The sequence below is a fragment of the Oryx dammah genome, unplaced genomic scaffold, assembly GCF_014754425.2.
Source record: "Oryx dammah isolate SB20612 unplaced genomic scaffold, SCBI_Odam_1.1 HiC_scaffold_28, whole genome shotgun sequence".
NCBI classification, from domain to species: Eukaryota; Metazoa; Chordata; class Mammalia; order Artiodactyla; family Bovidae; genus Oryx; species Oryx dammah.
Window position 1 is genome coordinate 72,833,807 of NW_024070212.1, and position 24,707 is coordinate 72,858,513.

General features: G+C 35.0%; 1 protein-coding gene across 1 annotated transcript in view; it reads left to right on the forward strand.

Moving 5' to 3' along the window:
* ANKRD13C (ankyrin repeat domain 13C) overlaps nucleotides 1-24,707 on the forward strand; it is a 91,645-nt gene that overhangs the window by 31,918 nt on the left and 35,020 nt on the right. The window contains exons 2-7 of the mRNA XM_040232577.1: nucleotides 532-573; nucleotides 6,352-6,456; nucleotides 9,678-9,763; nucleotides 10,924-10,969; nucleotides 16,262-16,328; nucleotides 21,863-22,007. Coding sequence (XP_040088511.1) covers nucleotides 532-573; nucleotides 6,352-6,456; nucleotides 9,678-9,763; nucleotides 10,924-10,969; nucleotides 16,262-16,328; nucleotides 21,863-22,007 — 491 coding nt within the window. The remainder of the gene's footprint in view (nucleotides 1-531; nucleotides 574-6,351; nucleotides 6,457-9,677; nucleotides 9,764-10,923; nucleotides 10,970-16,261; nucleotides 16,329-21,862; nucleotides 22,008-24,707) is intronic.

A 24,707-nucleotide genomic window follows, 5' to 3' on the forward strand; every position in this document is an offset into this window, starting at 1 on the left:
GTAATACATACAGACACCCACACATTTTTATCCATTTGTCTGTCGATGGGTACCTAGTTTGTTTCCATATCTTGGCTATCGTAAATAATGCTGCAGTGAACATGGGGGTGAATATATTTTTTCCAGTTAGTGTTTTCATTTTCTTTTATTTTTTTAAAACTTGAGGACAGGATTGAATCTTACTGAGATGAGCAAGGATGAGTGTGTAGTAGGTATTTGAACTGTGTGCTGAATGAACAAAGGTTGATACAGAGAAATTAGCAACAAAGGAATCTGACATCTATTTGAAGGAGAAGTCCCAAAATAAAATGGATATTTTTCATGGGAGGTGGAGGAAACACAAGTAGGATATACTGTGTTTAGAAACCATTGCGTCCTCTGACCTTGACTTTACCACATAAGGAGGATCATTTTGTAGTCACATTTTTTTGCTTAAAATTTGTCAGTGAACTTTCTGAAGGAGCAGAAACCATTTAAAAATAATTTTCCCAGTGTTTTTATACTAATTTGATTTGTTTTTGTTTGTTTTAGGAAACACTCCTTTACATCTTGCTGTGATGTTAGGAAATAAAGGTTAGTAAATATTTTCTTTTTTTGTTGTTGTATAGTCATGTATAATCAGTTTCATTACTGCAGATGGTGACTGCAGCCATGAAATTAAAAGACGCTTACTCCTTGGAAGGAAAGTTATGACCAACCTAGACAGCATATTGAAAAGCAGAGACATTACTTTGCCGACAAAGGTCCGTCTAGTCAAGGCTATGGTTTTTCCAGTGGTCATGTGTGGATGTGAGAGTTGGACTATAAAGAAAGATGAGCACTGAAGAATTGATGCTTTTGAACTGTGGTGTTGGAGAAGACTCTTGAGAGTCCTTTGGATTGCAAGGAGATCCAACCAGTCCATCCTAAAGGAGATCAGTCCTGGGTGTTCATTGGAAGGACTGATGTTGAAGCTGAAACTCCAATACTTTGGCCACCTGATGAGAAGAGCTGATTCATTTGAAAAAACGCTGATGCTGGGAAAGATTGGGGGCAGGAGGAGAAGGGGATGACAGAGGATGAGATGGTTGGATGGCATCACTGACTCAGTGGACATGAGTTTGAGTCAACTCCGGGAGTTGGAGATGGACAGGGGTCCTGGACTGCTACAGTCCATGGGAGTCGCAAAGAGTCGGACACAACTGAGTGATTGAACTGAACTAAATCAGTTTTAAACTGACTTCACTCATGTATAATCAGTTTTAAAATTTTAAGATGAGTTTTATGTTTTGAATTTTAAAACGTTCACCTGATTATTTGATTTGCTAATTGAGTCTAAGATTCAGTATATTAAAAAGCACAACTACTTTCTCATTTTTCATAGCACTTTTTTCAAAGAGTTAGTGAAAATCCTATACTAACCTTTATGTCTTTTGAAACTGTTTTCCTTGTTTGGTTATTTTTCAAGTAAGTATAATATCAGGAGACTCTTGTTTCCAAATATTACGTTTTATTAATTATTATATTTTTAATATTCATAGAGTTTTATAAGATTCTTTAATATGGACTATTCTTTATAAACTCATAAGTCTAGAATTATTTCGATAGGTCATAAAAAGTTAGTACTTGTTTATTCTTCAGAACAAAAAAACAGCTCACGGATGACTTAAAAGATCTCCTTTTAAAAAAAAAAAAATTATTTATTTATTTGGCTGCACTGTGTTTTAGTTGCAGCATGTGAGATCTTAGTTCCCTGACCAGGGATGGAATTTGTGCCCTCTGCAGGGGGAGCATGGAGTCTTAGCCACTGGACCAGCAGGAAATTCCCAAAAGATCTACTTTTTAAGCCTATTCCCAGATGTCATAATTATCTGGATTCCCAGTTATCTTGAAAAGTGAGGATTCTAGGAGCTGATTGACAACCTTCGGAGTGCTAGATTTTAAAATTTTGGATGTCTTTGATAAAAATCTTCGGAAAGCATATACTGTTGAATTTTTAAACGATAATTTTTTAACACTTTTCTGATGTTCTAACCATATCATGAACATCTGTTATTGTTATATACTATAAAATAGCTGTTGCTGTAAACGTTTGATCTGAAAGATATTACTAGAACTTGCTTTGATGAAAAACAAAATTCTTTTGCTAGTTTAAGTTTATGTGCTTATGTGAAACATGATTTGTAGGAAATTTAATTTAGATTTTAATACCACATAGATTGGCCACCTGATGCGAAGAGCTGGCTCATTGAAAAAGACCCTGGTGCTGGGAAAGACTGAAAGCAAAAGGAAAAGAGGGCAGCAGAGGATGAGATGGTTAGATAGCATCACCGACTCAGTGGACATGAATTTGAGCAAACTCCAGAAGATAGTGAAGGACAGGGAAGCCTGGCATGCTGCAGTCCTTGGGGCTGCAAAGAGTCAGACATGACTTAGCGACTGAACAGCAACAACAAAACTGGGGACTCAAATTTTAGTTAGTTAGGCTGTTTTTTTCCTCTTTATAGAGAAGAGACTCACTCAAGTAACTTTTAAGTAAAGAGAGATTCATTGAGAGGCTATATATTAAATTCAAGCTATGGGGACTATGTATGTCTCAGGAAGAGTAGTAACAAAGGCAGTTTGGGAGATCAGCTATCATTTCCCCTTTCCTCCCCGTCTCTCCCCTCCGTTCCTTCCTTCCTTCCTCTCTTTCTCTTCCCTTCCTTTCCTCCCTCCCCTCCGCAACCACCCCCCTTCCCCAACCTTCCTCCTTCCTTCCCTTCATATATGTATGTATATCTATCCGTCTGTATTAATCATCTGGTCTGTTTCTTATGGTGTATCTACTGTTCTTTATTTATATATATAATATTCTGTCTTTTCTTGATTGATTTTTATCTGTTTATTGAAATTGACCATGACCCAAAATAAGTGTTCTAAGTTCCTGAATCTTGAAGGCTTTCTGATTTCAATGTTCAATTTCTTAGGTTCCTGAATTTCTGAACAGAAAGTTTGATTGGGCCAGTTCATCTTCAGCCAAGTCACAGTGATGAGTGACTAGCGATCTCATGAATTGTGTTTGGGATATGTAGTTACTCATATAAAATGAGCTTTAGTGAGGCTGACTTGGAGAGAGTTGGGGTAGAAGAGGGTATCAAGAATACAGAGGAAGAATATTTAGCAGGACTATTGGTAGGGCAGACCATGATAGTCATCTCTACACCTTGGTGAAAAGAAAGATACAGTTAGCTAAATTTGACCAATAAAAGCTTATGCCTTCTTTTGAAGAACATTGGATCAGAACTTTAGAAAATAACTGAAATGTATTCATTTGCAATGTGCTAGATGCTTTTTCAGGGCTTTATACATGTTTACTCATTTAACATAGCAACCATGTGAGGAAGAGTCTGTCATTGTCCCCATTTTACAGATGAAAAAAGTTAGCTCTGAAATGTTAAGCAGCTTTCCCAGGGAGAAGTAGCAGAGTTTTGACTTGAACTTGGAATATCTTGCATCAGAGCCTGGATTCCTAATCATTATGGTGATTGGCATTTCTCTCTTTTCACTGTGAATCATTTGAAAAGAAAATGGTCTAAATCAAAGTTAGCTAACATGTAGCCTGCTTCCCTCCTGTCTTTGTTACAGTCATAGTTAATTTGATGCCAAGTCTGACTGCTATTCTAAATTTAACACTTTAATAGTAAATATATATTTACCAGAATTTGAATGTGAAATGAAACATATTTACTGTCCTAGGTCCTAATTTTTGGTGGAGGAGGTTTTGCTATGTTTCATCATAGGATTGTATCGGCCTATCCAAAGTTGTTTCACAGAACATTTAATTCATGGGAAGTAATTTTTAGAGGAAAATAGTGATTTGGAAAATAGTGGCTTAATACATATTAAGCAGTTTTTTTTTTTTAAATTGTGGACCTTAGCACCTTTGAGGTGCTAATATTCATTGTGACATTCTGAATTGGAGCCTTCTATTATAGAGTCATTGTTCCCTGTAGTTACTTGGTATTTTCTCTTTTTTACAAGTATCTTGAGAAACTAGAATTCTGTGGAACATATTTTGGGAAACACTTGGTTAGATTATTCATGATCTGCAAATAATATCAGTTTTTGCTCTTCCTAAGTCCTTTTCATGTAGAGTAGGTACAGCCATTAATATACCTGTCAATTTATAATTTTCCATTTACATTTTTCCAGTTGTATATTCTTTTTCTACTTTTTCCTATTTGACCTTTTAATATTTTTGGTATTTGGTTGCATAGGCGTGAGACTGAAATAGGTAGTGGAAGATAAAACATCTACCTTATGTTTAATTCTGTACAGCAGTTTTACCACCGTTCAGTCTGTGCTACTCTGTTCTCTTTTATCTTCTCCTTTAGAGGTGCGCTGTGTCTTTAGTGACTTCATTGTTGAAGGGCACTTTTTATTTGTATACGTATTTGTAAACACAGTAAAAATTCCCAGGGCATTCAAACATTTGTTGATTGAATTAGAGAAAGATACCCTATAACTTACACACTTGTATTTACTTCTTTCTCTCATCTTAACCTACTGAATAACCTGTTTTTCACTAGTGAAATCTTAATTTTTTATGAATTTCTGGTGGGTATATTGGCCATGTTGGCTAGGAAGAGTTTCACTTATGGATTTGAGTTGAAATGGAGAAGAACATTATACTTGAAGGAGATTTCAGTGTACATATATTTTTATATACTACTAGCAGACTTTCTTAAACACCTTTGTGAAATTTCTGTATTTGTTTTACTTACTTAATATAATATCCTGCTAGTGTAGATATTTCTTCTATTATTAGGAATAGTGCTAATACCATTCTTCCTCCACCTCAGCTCACTTGGATTATAACTGTCATAACACTCTTATTTCCTTCAGAGCCCTTAACATTATTTTTTTATTTACTGCTTTACTTAATTATATTTTAACATAATATGTGAGCTCTCTGATTATCTTTCTTTTCACTGCTTATATCTAGGACCTAGAACTTAGAAATGGCATATAATAAGAACTTGATAAATATATGCTAAAAGACTGATTGGATGAATGAATCATTCATTTAGGGAATTTAAGTTGGATAGCTATCTTAAATTTCCCATGAGCCTTGTTTCAGATGTCTTCCTGCCTGTTAATATGCTTATTGTTTTTAATTTAAGAAAAATTTCCTCAGCCTATACATAGGTCTATACCTTAGACTTTTTTTTCCTATTGTAGAAAACTTTTATTCATGTTGTCATATATTATGTTAGTTCTTATTGTAAGACTTGGTTCAGATTACCACATATCCTCAATGTTAAATGTTGGAGATGCCCTAGCCACTGAGTTGGAAACAGCAAGTATTATATAGATAAAACAGTTGAAACCACAAAATCCATTGATGAAGTACTATGTAAATTAATTTTCCCATGAATAACTGAAAATGTTGACCGTGATGATTTAAAACCACCACCCCAAAGATCCAAGAGGCTGAAATTCCTCAGTGCATCCTAAAATATCCAGTATTGAGAATTCCTTGGTGGTCCAGTGGTTAGAACGTCATGCTTCCATTGCAGGGAATGCGGGTTTGATCCTGGTTGGGGAACTAAAATCCTGCATGCCGTGTGACCAGCCCCCCCAAAATCCAGTGTGTTGGGAACTTTTGTCCTGATCATAGATTTTTAACTGTAATTTTCCTGTCTCTTGTGGCAGTCTTCAGTGTTTCTCTTAAGTTTTAGCAGGATGGTGAGCCAAGTATACCTTTTTCTAAAGTTACCTTTTTTGATTATTTTATTACCTTTTTATTACTTTTTTTGATTACTAGAAAGACTGTCCATATTTGTCCTTACAATCATAAACAAGTTTTTGTCCCCTTTGGGTATTTTTCTGAACTAAACAAGCTGTAAAATTTGAAAAATAAGGGCTTATGGAAACATCAGTGATTCTTTTTACAAATACTTTTTTTTCCCCTTGAAATAAATAATGAACTTTCCATTTGACCTTGTAGATAGTCAGTCCTCTTTTGGGTCTTATTAGTTAGTAGAAGTTTTATGTAAATTACTTTTGAGTTTCTTGAGTAATTTTTTATAATATGGAAACATTCTTAAAATATCCTTGGAAACAATTATTAGGGAACATAATATATTGTTTGCAGAGAGATCCAATTTATTTTTAGGTACTAGAATAGATAATTCTTGAATCTAAGGATTTGAAATAACATGGTTAGATACATAGGACTTTAAAAAATTACTTAATTCTCTATAGTACAATGCTTATTTCATAGATCTGTTCATATTAACTTGATACCTTGAATTTTTATGTGACTTTTTAATTTAGAGATTCTGAAAATCGCATCATGTTTGATAATATCACCGTTCTGTGTTTCAGAATGTGCCCATTTACTTTTGGCTCACAATGCTCCAGTAAAGGTGAAAAACGCTCAGGGATGGAGCCCACTGGCGGAAGCCATCAGTTATGGAGATAGACAGATGAGTAAGCAATATGAACTACTATTGTTGTGTATTCTAAAAATATGAAATGATGCATTTGACATACTTTTTATTTGGTATAACTTTCCATACTATGAAGAATTTGCAGCTACTTATAAACTTATGCATGAATTATTCTTGACTGTATATATATATATTACCATATATATATAAATGTTCCATCCCTCAGGGTCATCCCAGTGCTCCAGCCCTGACCCTGCCTCATGCATTGAACCTGGGCTGGCGATCTATTTCACATATGATAATATACCTGTATTCAATGCTGCTCTCTCAAATCATCCCACCCTTGCCTTCTCCCACAGAGTCTAAAAGTCTGTTCTTTTATATCTGTGTCTCTTTTGCTATCTTGCAATGTCTTTTCCTCATAGTGTATCATGTAAGCTTTGTGAAAACTCAAGTCATCAATATGTTTCTTATTCAGCCTTTCATTTCTGGCTCCTAGAACAGTGCTTGGGATATGTATTTGTTCAGTGAATTAATGAAGATAATTAAAACTACAAGGAAGATTTGAGATTAATCAATAATTTAAAACTTTCTGAAAAGTATTATATTAGATTTTTATTTATTATCACTCTCCTGAGATACTCAAAACTTAAAAAAATTTTTTTAAAAGAAAGTAATGACATTTGTTGTACAAAGTTCGGAAATTATTGAGGAAAACAGCTGGTGACTTTTTGGTCACTTGGTGACTCAGTTGGTAAAGAATCTACCTGCAGTGCAAGAGACCTGGGTTTGATCCCTGGGTCAGGAAGTTCTCCTGGAGAAGGAAATGGCAACCCACTCCAGTATTCTTCTCTGGAAGATCCCATGGACAGACAAGACTGGCAAGCTACTGTCCATGGGGTTGCAAAGAATTGGACATTACTCAATGACTAAACCATCACCAGTGACATTTGTTGTAGCTAATTTTATTTGTCAGTCGCTGTTAATAAGATTCTTATAATATGGGAGTACAAATATTGACTCCCCCAGATATGCTAATAATTTTGTCTGATTGTGTTCTGAGTGTTTCCATAAGTTGATGTTATATTTTAATGTGAAATCTCATAGAACAGGAATCTTTTTGCACACATCACTATGTTATATGTAGTTGCTGTCACTACATTTTTAATAATATTTTGTCATTTTAATGATTTTCTATGTATTGAAGGTCTTCAGTCAGTTATAGTACATTTAGTTGATGGAAACTGTATAGTTTCTGCTTTTAATTAAGATGCCTTTTCTTTTTTGTTCTTTATGTGAACGGGGGTCTGTTTTAATCTGAAGTACAGGTAAATTGAATAAACATTTATTAAATATTTGCATTTATAGTGGAGAAGAATTATAGAAAGAATTCTATACTTAGATAATATAGTTTTGATATTAAATTATAACAAACCATGAAGGTTAGTCAGAGTCATATAAATTTGAATCTTTAAAGAATCCTAATTTATCTAGGTAATTGGTCCTTAGACTATTTGGATTTTATAGGCCAGAAAAGAATTTTATTTGTGGATTGATGTAGGTAGCTGAAGTTTTCATTTTAGCATCAGTTCAGTTCACTCACTTAGTCATGTCTAACTCTTTGCAACCTCATGAACCACAGCACGCCAAGCCTCCCTATCCATCACCAACTCCTAGAGTTTACCCAAACCCATGTCTGTTGAGTCGGTGATGCCATCCAACCATCTCATCCTCTGTCATCCCCTTCTCCTCCTGCCCTCAATCTTTCCCAGCATCAGGGTCTTTTCAAATGAATCAGCTCCTCGCATCAGGTGGCCAGAGTATTGGAGTTGCAGCTTCAACATCAGTCCTTCCAATGAACACTCAGGACTGATCTCCTTCAGAATGGACTGGTTGGATCTCCTTGCAGTCCAAGGGACTCTCAAGAGTCTTCTCCAACACCACAGTTCAAAAGCATCAATTCTTGATCCCTCCACTTTCTTTATAGTCCAGCTCTCACATCCATACATGACTACTGGAAAAACCATAGCCTCTACTTTACTAGATGGACCTTTGTCAACAAGGTCCGTTTGCTTTTTAATATGCTGTCTAGGTTGGTCATAACTTTCCTTCCAAGGAGTAAGTGTCTTTTACTTTCATGGCTGCAGTTATCGTCTGCAGTCATTTTGGAGCCCCCAAAAATAAAGTCAGCCACTGTTCCCACTGTTTCCCCATCTATTGCCATGAAGTGATGGGACCAGATGCCATGATCTTAGTTTTCTGAATCTTGAGATTTAAGCCAACTTTTTCACTCTCCTCTTTCACCATGTATTGATGTATATGTTCTCCACCCCACTAATACATTTTTTATCTTATTTTATTCAAGGCTAATATTTTCTCTTATTTCAGTAAATGTGAGAGATTAGTTGAGTTTGCTGGTATATTTTAGACCTTCATTCTAATAAACAAAATTTCTGTTTACCTAATTGCAGGCACAGTAGTAAGCAGTTTATATTGAGCCTCTATAGTAACTCTTTATAGTAGATTTTACTTGAGATTTACTATAGATTTTAATATAGATTCATTCTTACTTGACAAATGAAAAAAAGTAAAGTTTAGGAAAATTAATTAAGTGTTCCATATTGACACAGCTAATAAGTAGTAAAGCTGTGGTTTGCACTTAAGCAATTTGTCTAAATATCTGTTAACTATTGAGAAGACACTGGAAGGTTTCAGGGGATTTTTTAGAGTCTGAAGTTCTTTTTACAGATAGAATAGGATTCTTTTTAGTATTTTTTATGCTATGTTGGTAGTATGTGAGAGCAAGTACAGTCTCAAGTAAAAGAAGAACAGATTCAACTGATAAAATTTTGTAGATAATTACATTTTTAGAAAAATAATATCTAGTATGATTTTTGAGATTTTCTATCTTTGAGATCATCTTTTAGATCATGTTAACAACAGGACACTGCATCATCTGACTGAGGTTGGTAATCTTGACTCAGTCAGATGAAGCCTTGCTGATGATTAAAAACCACTATAACTAGTATGACTGTAAGTTGATGTTGAGGTATCCCCTTTCAGTTTTTCTTGAGGATCATAACAGGTTTGCCAAAGGTATTTTCTAACATTCACAATATCTGTATTATATCTGTGTGTAATAAGCCAGTGGTATTTTTTAGCATGGTGACTTTTTTTCGCAATTTTTTTGGAGGTATAATTAGCAGTCTAACATGGCAAAATTTATTTTAAATTAAAAAAATTTTTTAAATTAAATTTTAGTTACAGCTCTTTTAAGGAAGCTTAAGCAGCAATCCAGGGAAAGTGTTGAAGAAAAACGACCTCGATTATTAAAAGCCCTGAAAGAGGTAAGCTCAATTTCTTGACTGATTTTGTACCTAAACTGTAATTGAAAGTGTACTTTTATGCATTTTAAAAATGCAGTTTAATTTTTCACTAATTATTAAGGGTCAAGAAATAGTAAAAATCCTGCTTCAATTAAGCAATAATAACATTAAAAAGTACTAATTATAGTGTGTAATCTTACGGGAAGCATTATTTGCTTTGAACTTAGAAGGCAGATAAAGAATTATTGCTCTCAATAAATTAGGTCACAGCTCTAAGAAAAAAGAAGGTAAATGATAATTAATGCAAGTAATTTTCCTTTGTTCTTTGGATTCAAAAATTTTCTATGAGCAGAAGCTTCTACTGCTAGTAGGGGCAGTTTGCATTTTCTATATGTAACAAAATTGTTTATCTATCCTACTTCATGGTGGTACAGCTGGGTGTAGTGGTACAGAAAGGGAGAGAGGTTTGTTTTCTGTTATTTTTTCTCTTTATTTTGAATGCCTGAAAAAACTGGGAGAAAGACCTATGACTATGTCTTCTTTTAGGTATGCTATTTTTTGAAATCTCAAAGGATAAAATTATTTGAGACTATTTGATTAATAGTTCCTTGAACAGTTATAGTTTTTGTTGTTTAGCTCCTAATTTAAGAAATAAAAACATTGTCTATAGATAATATGATGACAGATTATTTCAAATTTAGAAAACTTGTATTAATCACTTTATAGAAAAAAGTTTCTGTTGCAGTGAATGATTTTTTTAGATCATTATGAGCCTACACAATAATCATTTTAGAAGTTTTTTTTTAATAACACTTCTAAAGTTATTAACTTTTCACAATACTACTCATTTTGTTTTGGTTATACTGAGGAGTTGAATATTTATTGATGCAAATGTAAATGCCTATTAGTTTTATGTGATTAAAATGTTCTTGTAAAATCTAAAGTGGTATGTATTTTCCTTTGTGGATAAGTGTAGTAATGTCTGCTATTGTAATATTATTTTAAGCAATAAGTATATATATATATTTTGGTTCTTTCTCCAACTCTATAATTGAAATTATCTCCTATTTCTGTCTGTAGATATTTAATAATAACAGATTTTTTTAAGCAAAATGTTATGCAGGTATAAGAGCTGTTAACTAAGGTATGCATTTACTAATTATATATACTTCATTTCTCAGCTAGGTGACTTTTATCTCGAACTTCACTGGGATTTTCAAAGCTGGGGTAAGAATGTGCTATGTTTTACTGTATAATATGTAGGTATGCAAAAATGCAAGTGCAAAAATAACTATTAAATAGACATGTTAAAATAACCAGTACTTGCTGTAAGGAAATTTAAATATTTTTCATCATGTTGAATATAATGGTTATAAAGCCCTGTGTGTGTGTGAGTCGCTCAGTTCTGTCTGACTCTTTGAGACCCCATGGTCTATAGCTTGCTAGGCTCCTCTGTCCGTGGAATTCTTCAGGCAAGAATACTGGAGTGGGTTGCTATTCCCTTCTCCAGTCAGTGGATCTTCCCAACCCAGGGACTGAACCCAGGTCTCCCACAGCGCAGACGGATTGTTTACTGTCTGAGCCACCAGGGAAGCCCATAAAGCCCTATAGTAATATTTAATTATCCCAGCCTGATTAGTAACTTCCATAGTTATTTTTTTAAGGTAAAAAATTGTCTTATTTAAAAACGAAATGCTGGTTCAAATATAATAGTTTAATGTAAGGAATTTTCAGAGAGAAGAGAAGAATAACTATGGTATTATTAGATTACTGAATTTAGGGAAATTTGACATATAGTATTTAGATACCTAATGTGAAGAATTTGGTTAATATTAATTGATTTTGTATATTTTGTCATCTTTCAGTCACTTTTGCTGCTTTTATTGCATACTTTATAGCCACTGTCTTAACACACTGGTTGCACACCATTCCACTTATTTATAAAAGATGTTAACTCCTAGATGTTTTACAGTCATTTTTGATTTATCTCAGTAAGATAAGTTTTCTCTCTTTCTCATTTTAAACATGAGTCTACTTAGGAAACTTTTGTGTTCAAATAGGAAGCTTGATCCTAGTGACCTAAACTTTACTAAATAAATAACTATCCAAACAACTGACTTTTGGGTTAAATATTTTTTAATGTAATCTCTATATAAATTGGATATAGTGTGCTTATGTGTTTTTTTTAAAGCATCTGAATTAATCTTTATGATATAAACATTTGAATGCTTATTATCACCAAAATAATCATAAAGATAAATCATAAAATAATCATAACAATAAATCAGATATTGACAGAGACCACTCTAGAGACGACTATTAATGTTTCATATGAATATTTTCAAACTCTCTTCAATGCTTATAAACATGTTTGTACACAGATATAAATGTAAATTTATATGTGTATATATAGCCTCAGCATTAGTTTTTTAAATGAAATCATACAGTTATTATGCATTTTGTCATTTTTACTTAATCTATCATAAATATCTTACATTTTAGTTCATAAAGTACTTCCTTTTTAAAGAAAACAGCAGCATAATACTTTATGAGATGGGTGATTAAGATGTTTCTGGTTTGTTTAATCTCTAAATAAAAAATTTTAATCCCTAAATATAATCAGTTACAACTTTAGATCATCAGGCTAGTTTTGGCTCCATCAAAAATCACACATGCGGGAGTTCCCTGGTGGTCTAGTGGTTAGGATTCTGGGCTTTCCTTCCTGTTGTAGGTGTTGTTGTTGTTTAGTCACTAGGTCCCATCTGACTCTTTTTGTGATCTCGTGGACTGTAGTCCACTAGGATCCTCTGTCCATGGAATTCTCCAGGCAAGAATACTGGAGTGGGTTGCCATTTCCTTTCCCAGGGGATCTTCCTGACCTAGAGGTCAAACTCTGTCGCCGGCATTGTAAGTGGACTCTTTACCACTGACTCTGGCCCAGGTTCAATCCTTTGTGGAGAACTGAGATCCCACGACTGCTGTGGTGTGGCCAAAAAAACTCACCCAAGATTTTCTTAACTCTCATAATGCTTTATGCTCTATCATTCAGAAGTCCCAGTGTCCTAGAATACCAAAAGAAAGAGAGATGTAATAGCATTGTGTAATAAAAGAGCTCCAAGTTAGATTGGTCTAAAGTCTGGATGCTGTTTTTTTCACTATTTTTTTTTCTATCTATAAAGACCCCAGTCATTCTTGGTGATCCTTAAGTATACTGGCTCTTTAATTGACTGTTTTAGTAACTGTTAATATTTTGAATTCTAAAATTGTCACTTTATCTTGCTGAGAAAAATATTCTGAAATATTTTAAAAGTGACATTTCAATTACAGGAACAAAGTGAAATGAATATAATTACTCCTGAAATTGCACGTATTATCTGTAGTTGTAAACACATTGTAACTGTTGCATAATCAAGTTTATTATGTAACCACTGAGGTACTAGTTTAAAGTATTGCTTCTGGGACTTCCCAGGTGGTCCAGTGGTTAAGACTCTGAGTAGGGGGCACTGGGTTCAATCCCAGATTGGAGAACAGAGATCCCACATGCCCCATGACTTGGGCAAAATATCATAAAAATTATTTTTGAAAAAATGTATTGCTTCTCTGAGAACTTGACTTTGACACAAGAAAGTTAGCACATCTGATTCATTGTTGATAAAGGTTTTTACTGATTTCATGTCACATTATTAGCACCTGATGGTTGGATGTCATCTATCATTCTAAAAACTAAACTCACTGGCTAGATTTAGTTTAGATGCTTTGGATTAAAAAACATTGGATAATCTCTGATATAAGATTTGATTATCAAGCTTTTTTCTAGAGCTTAGGCATGCTTCCTCCCTTGTGAAAGCACCTGATACAAAAAAAAAAAAAGGAAAAGGCAACCCAGAAATAAGGGCAAGTTAAGAAATACTGAGATCCAGGGGTAAGTTTAGTTTAGTGGTAGTGGAGCATAAAAACTCCACTCTTTCTCCTTCAGTATTTGGCTGAAAATAGCCTCAGACTTGGTTAATAGCAAGTCTGAAGGCGGCTAAATTATTCCAGAGTAAGTTTTTAGGTATAGAAAAGCCTTAAAATAGAATCAGAAGTACTGGCTCCTGTTTGCAATGGAAAATCACATATTTTTCCTGAGCTTGGGTTTTTTCATTTTAAAAGTGGGAGTAAGAATAACACCCCACCTATTTTCAAGTCTTTGTTTTGGTGTAGATGAAATGAAATCATGTCTTTGAAGGAAGCACTTTAGATGCTGTAAAGTATTAAATAATTTATAGTATTATAATCACTACAAACAACATTATGTGTATGGCATGTTTCAACAGAAAAACTAATAGTTTTTTTCTTTATCTCATAATCTACAGAATATCTGTCCTGTTTTTAGGACTTTTTTTTTTTTTTTTTGCATATTAGAGATGGAAAACATCAGGCCTAGACTCTTCTTAAAATCAGGGAATAAGTGATAGCAAAGCCAGAATGAAAACTTAGAGATTGTTCATTTTTCAGTTCAGTGGATTATACTGTCTTTGGAGTACTGTGTTAGACTCTTAGATAAAGTTGAAATAAGATATAGACAGACTAGTTGTTCAATTTACATGGGGGAAGAAAAAGTCATCACAAAATTGGGAAAATGCAAATTACTCTATTTTTGGAATGCATTGAAATCTTTTTTTTCCTCTGTGATATACCTTCTTTTTTTTTTTTTAACTTTTGCTTTTCAATCTTCAAATTCTTTTTTTCTCTATATTCCCCCTTTCTTCCTTTCCTGATAAGTGGCTATTGGTGTGTGATTCTGAATTTTGCTTTTGTAGTTTACCATACTACTTTACAAGATGTAATAAATTTAAATTAAGAGTGCTGGCTTATTGTGATCATCTTTTTCTTACTATATCAAATATTTAAGAAAAGTAGATCTCAATTAATATGTAAGAAAGAGGAGCTTGATCATTTATATAGATTTATGCCATTATTGGAGAAGACAATGGCACCCCACTCCAGTACTCTTGCCTGGAAAATCCTATGGATGGAGGAGCCTGGTGGGCTGCAGTCCATGGGGTCACTAAGAGTTGGACACGACTGAGCGACTTCACTTTCACGCATTGGAGAAGGGCATGGCAACCCACTCCAGTGTTCTTGCCTTGAGAATCCCAGGTACGGGGGAGCCTGGTGGTCTGCCGTCTGTGGGGTCGCACAGAGTCGGACACAACTGAAGCGACTTAGCAGCAGTAGCAGCAGCATGCCATTATTGGAGAAGGAAATGGCAACCCACTCTAGCATTCCTACCTGGAGAATCCCATCAGAGAAGCCTGGCAGGCTACAGTCCATGGGGTCGTAGAGTTGGACACGACTGAGCGTAGCACGCACATGCATATGCCGTTATTACTCTTCTTAACTTCTGTTGTTTCATATAAGGAAGAATTTGATTGGAAAATGATTTCTTATGTTCTTTGACCAGGGTAACTTTTAGTTGATACTCCCTCTGGGCTGTAAACTTTTCTTATTTTCATAAAATAAAAAGTCTAGAAAACTGTCTTTAATGATATAATCATTTTAGATCGAGTAACCTCTAAAGAATTAAAAGCCTTTTAATGTTAATTAGAAAATATTTAAAAATTTAGAAAAGTTTTGAAAAAGTTAATTAAAAACCTAGCCTTTAGTTTTCTTTAGGGTCTTTCTTTCTAACCAGGTTGATTTTTATCACCCATTTTCAAAACACTTGAGTTTTATAAAATATATGTGTAATACATCTTACACAGATAAACACACACATACATACACCTGTACATGTGATGAGATCTTTAATTTCAAGAATTTTGAGTTTCATATTCTTTTTTTGGTATATGGTAGTTTAATTATTTAGCCTGTTATGTAGATTTATTTATCTATAGAATAACTCATCTTTCCTTAAAATATAGCAGATAATGAATAATAAAAAACTATAAGAATATAGCTTATGATATGAGTGTGAGCAACACTGAAATGTAGAAATGTGTGAGTCAATAGTATGATTGCATTTTAAGAATTTTAAAACTAATGTACATTGAGCTTATTGAGTAATCAATATATTTAGGATTCAAACTCAAATTCAACTAGCTCTAAAAGTGTATTTTTCTATTACACATATTACTTTTCTGGTATTTTATGCAGTTATATGTAAAGAATTAGATGGGATCCAGGTTTATCTGGTTATCCCTTCAGGAGGGTTTAGTTACCAAAAGGCCTTGTTTTCTCACCAATGGTAGCATCTTGCAATATCTACCAAGAATGGCATTGCATCAGTTCTGCTACTCTTATTTGTATTTGGTGGTGGGTGGTGGTGATGGTAATTACAATTAAATAGTAGATATTTGAAGTTGCTCAAAATTGCTTTGTGTATTATTTTTCAGTGGAAAAATACTATTTTAAAGGAAATTATGACAATTTTGATAAAATAGTAAAATGTTACAGTACTGTTCTTCTAATTAAAAAATTTATAATGTCTCAGAACTTTAGGTGGTTATTTTTCACCTTTTCTTTTTACAAATACAGTGCCTTTACTTTCCCGAATTCTGCCTTCTGATGCATGTAAAATATACAAGCAAGGTATCAATATCAGGTAAGGTAATTTGATTTTTCTCTGATTAACAGATAACTGAGATTTAGAGGAAGCTTTTCTTTCTGTAGCTTATACATGGATATAGTATTTTATAACCTAAACATGTCTTAATGTATTCACAATGTTTTTTCTCCTTTGAGGTACTAGAGATAAGAAACCAAAGGCATGAAATCTTGACTAAAACAAAGGTATTATTGTTCAACTAGAGGCTATCTAGAACGCAGGTAGAATGAAGATCATGATACAATACCAAGAAGATTTAAGATGGTCATGCCCCTCTTCCTAGCTTTTTAGGGAATAAGGAACACATAAGGAGGACCCGACTCTTGTCCTTTTTTACTGCATCCCTTTCCTACTGTTCCCTCCCCTATCTACCCACCCATGCTTCTAGCCATTCATCTATCCATTCTAGTGAATATTTTTTAAGGCTAATTTTAATTTTCTTCTGTTTTCTTTTTAATTGATTGATATTTGGATCTCATGGAGAATCTATTTTACTCATTTCAGAATTTTATCATTATTTCTTTATATTAATATAGGTATATTTATAAATGATCACTTCTTTGGCACTCAGCCTTCTTTATGGTCCAATTCTCACATCCGTGTATGACTACTAGAAAAACCGTAGCTTTGAGTAGATGGACCTATGTTAACAAAGTGATATCTCTGCTTTTTAATACAGTAAGTTTGCCATAGCTTTCCTCCAAGGAACAAATGTCTTTCAATTTTATGGCTTCAGTCACCATCTGAAGCCCAAGAAAATAAAATCTGTCACTGCTTCCATTTTTTCCCCTTCTGTTTGCCTTGAAGTGATGGGATGACCACATGCCAGGATCTTAGTTTTTTTAATGTTGAGAATCCCTTGAATAGCAAGGAGATTAAACCAGTCAATCCTAAAGAAAATCAGCCCTGAACATTCATTGGAAGGACTGATGCTGAAGTTGAAGCTCCAATACTTTGTACCTGATGCAAAGAGCTGAGTCATTGGAAAAGACCGTCATGCTCGGAAAGATTGAAGGCAAAAGGAGAATTGGGTGGCAGAGGATGAGGTGGTTAGTTAGTATCACTGACAGAATGGACATGAATTGGAGCAAATTCTGGGAGATAGTGGAGGACAGAGGTGTCTGGTGTGCTGCAGTCCATGGTGTTGCAGAGTTGGATACAATTTAGCATTGAACAACAAATTATATAAATGATACCTATTTAAGCTATTTAGAATGCTAGTGAATATGCCAACTGTTTTTTTAACTGGCCGTACTGTGTGGCTTATGGGATGTTAGTTCCCCAACCAGGGATCAAACTTGGGCCCTGAGCAGTAAGAGTGCAGAGTCCTAACCACTAGACTGTCTGGAAATGTCCCTATTTTAATGTATTCATATTAGTATATTTATATATGTATATATATAATATTATATGCCTATGTTTATAAAAATTCACAATATTGATTTGAGCATTGTCTAGAACTAGAGATGCCTTAAAAAGTTATATAAACTCTTCATTTTATAGATTAGCAAGTTCAGAAAGGTGAAGTGATTTTTTTGAGCATATTCCAAGTTAATGGCTGAGTCAGGACCTCTCTGACTTACTGTCTTCTTATCATGTGACTTCTTATCATGTCACAAGACAGAAACTTAAAGAAAATCAACTGTTTATGAGATTAATTATTAAGTATGATAAATTATAATGAAGAGATAACCTTTAGTTAGAAGTAAGTTCTAGGGTAATTATTCTCAAGCAAAATTCTATTGGTTAAGGTAGAGTTTTCTGTGTTTTTGTTTTTTAAAAATAACCTCCTCAGATATTGCTCATTATGAACGTTCTCATGCACATTAAATTCATGGCCAATACAGAAACCTTGGAAAACACAGTAAAGTATGGAGGAAAAACTATGAAAGGATTTGTTAATGATGTAGATTTAATTCAGTAGCCTATTGTTAGCAATATATTATGAATTTCAAAAAATTATTCATCAGATTAAAAAATTTTAATATAGGTACTTGCCAAAGTTAGTAGATAACTTGTGAGAATAGTATTGTCTTCCATGTGCTGTGTTAAAGGTTAGTTTTAGTTCTGTTTGATTCTTAAATTTAGAAGAAAAGGAGCTTCTTTCTTTTAAAAAATTATTTCACATTTATATATACCTTTTAAAAGTAAATGACATGATGCATATTACATAATAAATATAGATGATTAAAAAAAACCCCACAAAATGGCTAAGATAGACATATGAGAATAAGGGCCTGAGAGAATAATTGTGTGAAAGAATGTAGCTTAAGGGGAGCTACTGTAATTTAGTAAGACACTGAAACCTGGGGCTTACTAGCAGGAAAGCTCTTTATTAAGGTTGAAGGAGTGATGGGTTCAAAATGCTGGTTATCAAAGTTAACTAGAGTAATGGAGAAGCTGCATTTTAGAATGTATGGTAAAGGTTTTTTGCATAGTTGAAGAATTAAAAGAAAAACGAGTTTGTTAACATTAAGTAAAAACTTTCACATTTAAAATCATGAGATAATTAGTTCTTTTAAACATCACTTCAAATGACTTTTACTTGTATCTCATGATAGCAATGTGATTATTTAAAGTATGGGAATTCCCTGGCAGTCAAGTAGTTAGGACTCCCATGCTTTCATTACCAAGAACACAGATTCCATCTCTGGTTGGGGAACTAAAATCCTGCAAGCTGTGTGGGCAAAAAACAACACAGTATCTTCTTTGGTGTCTAGGAGAAATTAATATTTTAGTAGAAATAGTAATATGAACAACTTTATTGTTGAGAATACTAATAGATATTTTCACTATTAATAGTTTCGAGGTAATATATAACCATTGAACTACATAATCTTTGCGAACTGTCTCATTTGAGCTCTTCCTATCTCAAGGGTAGGCCCTATTTTCTTTTCGCTGTTACTTGGGTAGTTATCAAGTTTTTATCTGTAAAAGGACATTTTCTATTTGAATCTTTGCATTTGTGTAAAGAACTTTATATCCTTCATGGTGAATTACATGGTAAAAATTAGAAGTATTTAGGCTCATTAAGCTGAAAGCCAAGGACTAGTTAATATATTAAAATATCACCATGATAAATTATATCATTATGAGGCATGTTTGATACAGCTTACTATGCCATCTAATATGTCTAATATCTAAGCTGTATTAGATAGTCTTTCAGTTGCAAATTATGAAAACACATATAAAATAGAAATTGACAATTGACTGGTTTTAGGTGTGGCTAGATTGAAAGGCTCAAGTGTTGCCAATGTTAGTCTGTCTTTGTCTCTCTGTGCATCTCTTCTCTCACCCCCACCCCTTGCAGCCCACTACTATTCTCACCCAGGATGGGCAAGAAGGGAGTGGAGGCAAAAGACTATTCTGGCCCATGTCTTCTTTTTTCAAAGGGTATAGAGTTCCCTGGTAGCTGAAGTGTGGAGTCCAAATAGGCCGCTCATATAAAATGATCTGTCCCCCTTTTGAGACTTCATTAGACCACATTAGCCCACATTAGAGGTAGGAGATAGCCCCTTTTATTGGCATCATTTTCTCTTGTGCCACATGTACAAGCAATAACAGAATATATTTAGTAGTACAAGCACCAATAGTGCAGTAGCAGGCCACTGAAAGTGGACCAGGAGCAAGAATTCAACTATAAAGCAGCAAGTCAAGCTCACTCCTTAAGGAGTTGGTGCCTTGCTATTTTTTTAGGACTTATTTGACTCTGAGGGGTGTCTGTATTTTACATGGCTTAGAAAAGAGCTTCTTATACACAAGTTCAGAGAAGGCAATGGCACCCCACTCCAGTACTCTTGCCTGGAAAGTCCCATGGATGGAGGAGCCTGGTAGGCTGCAGTCCATGGGGTTGCTAATAGTAGGCACGACTGAGCAACTTCACTTTCGCTTTTCACTTTCATGCACTGGAGAAGGAAATGGCAACCCACTCCAGTATTCTTGCCTGGAGAATCCCAGAGACAGAGGAGCCTAGTGGGCTGCCGTCTATGGGGTCGCACAGAGTCAGACACGACTGAAGCAACTTAGCAGCAGTAGCAGTATACACAGGTTAATCATACTTCCCTGTTCATCTCTGTTGTCCTAGTAAAATTATTAATAGTGTCACCTTCACTTTTAAAAGTTACTAGTTTGGGTGTTAAATTATATGTAACCTTGGTTACTCTTTTGATGCAGCATGTGGAAATGTTCCATTTTTCAGCTTTTCCTATAAAGGGAAACTAGTAATGCCCACTCATTTGCCTTGTCTATGGTGAGAATGGAAAATCCTACAAAGTAATGAGTTCTTATATTGTGTTAGAAACTCAGTAGCCAGGGTGGACCTCTCACAAAGACTTAAAGAAATTTTCTTTTGGGTGTGATCAGCATTTCTTAACAGCTGTGTGAACCTATTCCTTAACTTAAGGACTGTGTTTTGAGCAGCCAGTCAGAGAGGTCCTGATATGATGATCCGGAGACTACAAAGCCTTGGGCAAGACTGAAGCACGTCAGGGTACTTGTAAAGTTTTCCACTGCATTATTCTCTCTAATTTCACCAAGTAGTGATTTATAGAATTTATTTGAGACCAACCCATTGGGTCGACCATGTCAGGTCTTGGTTACAGTGAACACAACAAACATACAGGTGTTTGAATACATGAATATTTGCCATAGGAAAGATCCAAAATGTTTCAGGCCATGGAGATGTTAGAAAAGAAAATGTTGGGAAAGAGAATGCTAATCTGAATCTGAGAAGTCAAGCAAAAAGGCCAAGAATTTAGAGTAAATTAAAAGGTTTATTGAGTTGAAGGTTGAAGCAAGGTTTAGTACTGTATGATTAAGCGTCAGCATCGATGCAGCTGACAAGGACAAGACTGTGGACAGACAGTCCTTAATCTAAGAATGTGGTCTGTCCATTGCTATACTCTTCATGTACCCAGCAGACCTTTGAACAACACTGGTTTGAACTACTTGGGCCTTCTTATACCCAGATCTTTTTTCAATAAATATATATTATAGTACTACATGATCCAAGGTTGGTTGAATCTAAGAGCGTGGAAATGTACATATGGAGGGCCAACTGTAAAGTTATATGTGGAGGGGATGGGAGTCAGTGTTCCAGACCCCTGTGGTCAAGGGTCAGCTGTACTCTGCTGAGCTAGCAACTTTGTCTTAAAGGGATCAAAAAATGTTAGATGGGTTTGCTTTACTTTTCTGCCCTTCTTCCTCGAAGTAAATTTTGTGGAGTAGCTATGGTAAGGGAAATAGAATGGGGTACAGGTAGAGAAATGCATCAGCAATGGGAAAACAACCTTTCTCCTGCTGGGTTAATGAAGTTATATATTCAACAAAATGAAATATAGGTAAAATTGAATATATATTTAAATATTCTTTTGGTGTTTTTTAATGAGATATTTTAAATTTAGCACTTACCTATAAGTTTGGCTTTGAAATATGGTATTAGCCTCTTGGTTTGAGTTTAGAAGGAACAAAGCTTGTTTCATTAATATTGAAATTTTATTTGTCAGAATTTCTCATCTGTCCTTCTTTCACAGGCTTGACACTACTCTCATAGACTTTACTGACATGAAGTGCCAACGAGGGGATTTAAGCTTCATTTTCAATGGGGATGCGGCACCCTCTGAATCTTTTGTAGTATTAGACAATGAACAAAAAGTTTATCAGCGAATACACCATGAGGTGAGCATGTTGAGCAAATTCCTATAAATGGTTTTTAAAAAAAGTCTGTGTATGCAGCCAAGCCTCAGTGTAATTGTTTTGAAAGGCATAAGACATAATTGAGATGGTTTATTCCTAAAGTTTCCATTTTCTTACCTCTAGTTTTTTAAAAAAAATTTTTATCATCTGTTCTTTATCCTGACTAAACTATTGAGTCTGTTTGCTCATAATTCACTGATAATGTCCTGGTATTTTTAAATAAACTCTAACTTCTTGTAGTTCTCATTTATTGAACCTGTTCTGGCCCTACTTTGTTTTAGGGTTGTGAACCATCTCGGTCTCTTTAATATGAGCACCTCTTTTGGTTCTTTGTCTGTACCCTTTTACTAACTAACTCTTTTGGCTACCTTTCTTTTCTCTTTTTTTTTCACTCTTAAAGTGTAAAATTATATTCCTTCTAAACACTGTATCTCCATATTGGTTTTGCCTCTACAACCACCTTTGAAAAACCATGTGCACCATTATCTTGATCCATTGTTCCCTGAAAGCTCCTTTCCCTGCTATAAACCAAAGAAACAGCTTTCATAGTATCTATATATATCATTGATAGCACTACAAATGTTCTTAGATCAACATTTTGTTTAATCACTGTTGCTTTTATTTTGTTTTTATTTTATGCAGTCACACATAGTTGATAACAGAGCAAGATTCTTAAACAGCATATTGATATGATCAAAAAGTAATTTAAGTGAATTAATTTTACATAGTTCTTTGACTTTTCCTCCTTCCCTCTCTTCCTTCCTTAAACATTTATCAAGGACCTAATAAAATGTGTCTAGACACTGCTAGGTGCTATGTATGGGAGAAGGAAATGGCAACCCACTCCAGTATTCTTGCCTGGAGAATCCTGCGGATAGAGGAGCCTGGAGGGTGGCTGTCCATAGGGTTGCACAGAGGCGGACACGACTGAAGTGACTTAGCGTGCCTGCATGCATTGGAGAAGGAAATGGCAACCCATTCCAGTATTCTTGCCTGGAGAATCCCAGGGACAGAGGAGCCTGGTGGGCTGCTGTTTCTGGGGTTGCACAGAATTGGACATGACTGAAGCACCTTAGCAGCAGCAGTAGCAGAAGCAGGTGCTATGTATAGTGGCATTGTGTTAATAGTAGTCAGTTTGTCCCTTGGTATCTACCGGGGAATGATTCTAGGAGCTCTGAGGTTACCAAAATCCACAGACGCACAAGTAAATAGTTGTAAACACTGTGTAAATGACTTGTAAATTGTTGACTGGACTACGTGGCAAGTTTAAATTTTGGTTTTTGGAACTTTCTGGAATCTTTTCCCCAAATATTTTTCATCCTTGGTTGGTTATACCTGTAGATGTGGAACCTGCAAATATGGAGGGCCAACTGTATATCAGTTACTATCATATATGAATGCAGAGTTGCAAAGAATAGCAAGGAGAGAGAAGAATGCCTTTCTAAGTGATCAATGTAGAGAAATAGAGAAAAACAATAGAATGGGAAAGACTAGAGATTTCTTTAAGAAAATGAGAGATACTAAGGGAACATTTTATGCAAAGATGTGCACAATAAAGAACAGAAATGGTATGGACCTAACAGAAGCAGAAGATATTAAAAAGAGGTGGCAGGAATACACAGAAGAACTATGCAAAAAAAGATCTTAATGACCAGATAAAATCCACAATGGTGTGATCACTCACCTAGAGCTAGACATCCTGGAGTGCGAAGTTGAGTGGGTATTAAGATGCATCACTACAATCAGAGCTAGTGGAGGTGATGGAATTCCAGTTGAGCTATTTCGAATCCTAAAAGATGATGCTGTCAAAGTGCTGCACTCAGCATGCCAGCAAATCTGGAAAACTCAGCAGTGGTCACAGGACTGGAAAAGGTCAGTTTCATTCCAATCCCAAAGAATATGTCAACGCTGTGTATTGTTACCCTGCTTATTTAACTTATATGCAGAGTACATCATGCACATTGCTGGGCTGGATGAACCACAAGCTGGAATCAAGATTGCCAGGAGAAATATCAATAACCTCAGATATGCAGATGACCACACCTATGACAGAAAGCAAAGAGGAACTAAAGAGCCTCTTGATGGAAGAGGAGAGTGAAAAGGCTGGCTTAAAACTCAACATTCAGAAAACTAAGATCATGGCATCCGGTTCCATCATGTCATTGCAAATAGATGGGGAAACAATGGAAACAGCGACTTTATTTTCTTGGGCTCAAAATCACTGCACATGGTGATTGCAGCCATGAAATTAAAAGATGCTTGCTGATTGGAAGAAAAGCTGTGACAAACCTAGACAGCATGTTAAAAAGCAGAGACATCTCTATGGACAAAGATCCGTCTAGTCAAAACTATAGTTTTTCCAGTAGTCATATATGGACGTGAGAGTTGGACCATAAAGAAAACTGAACGTCAAAGAATTGATGCTTTTGAAATGTGGTGTTGGAGAAGAGAGAGTCCCTTGGACAGCAAGGAGATCAAACCACTCAATCTTAAAGGAAATCAATCCTGAATATTCCTTGGAAGGACTGATGCTGAAGCTGAAACTCCAATACTTTGGCTACCTGATGCAAAGAGCTGACTCATTTGAAAAGACCCTGATGCTGGGAAAGATTGAAGGCGGGAGGAGAAGGGGACAACAGGGGATGAGATGTTTGGATGTGAGTAAGCTCTGGGAGTTGGTGA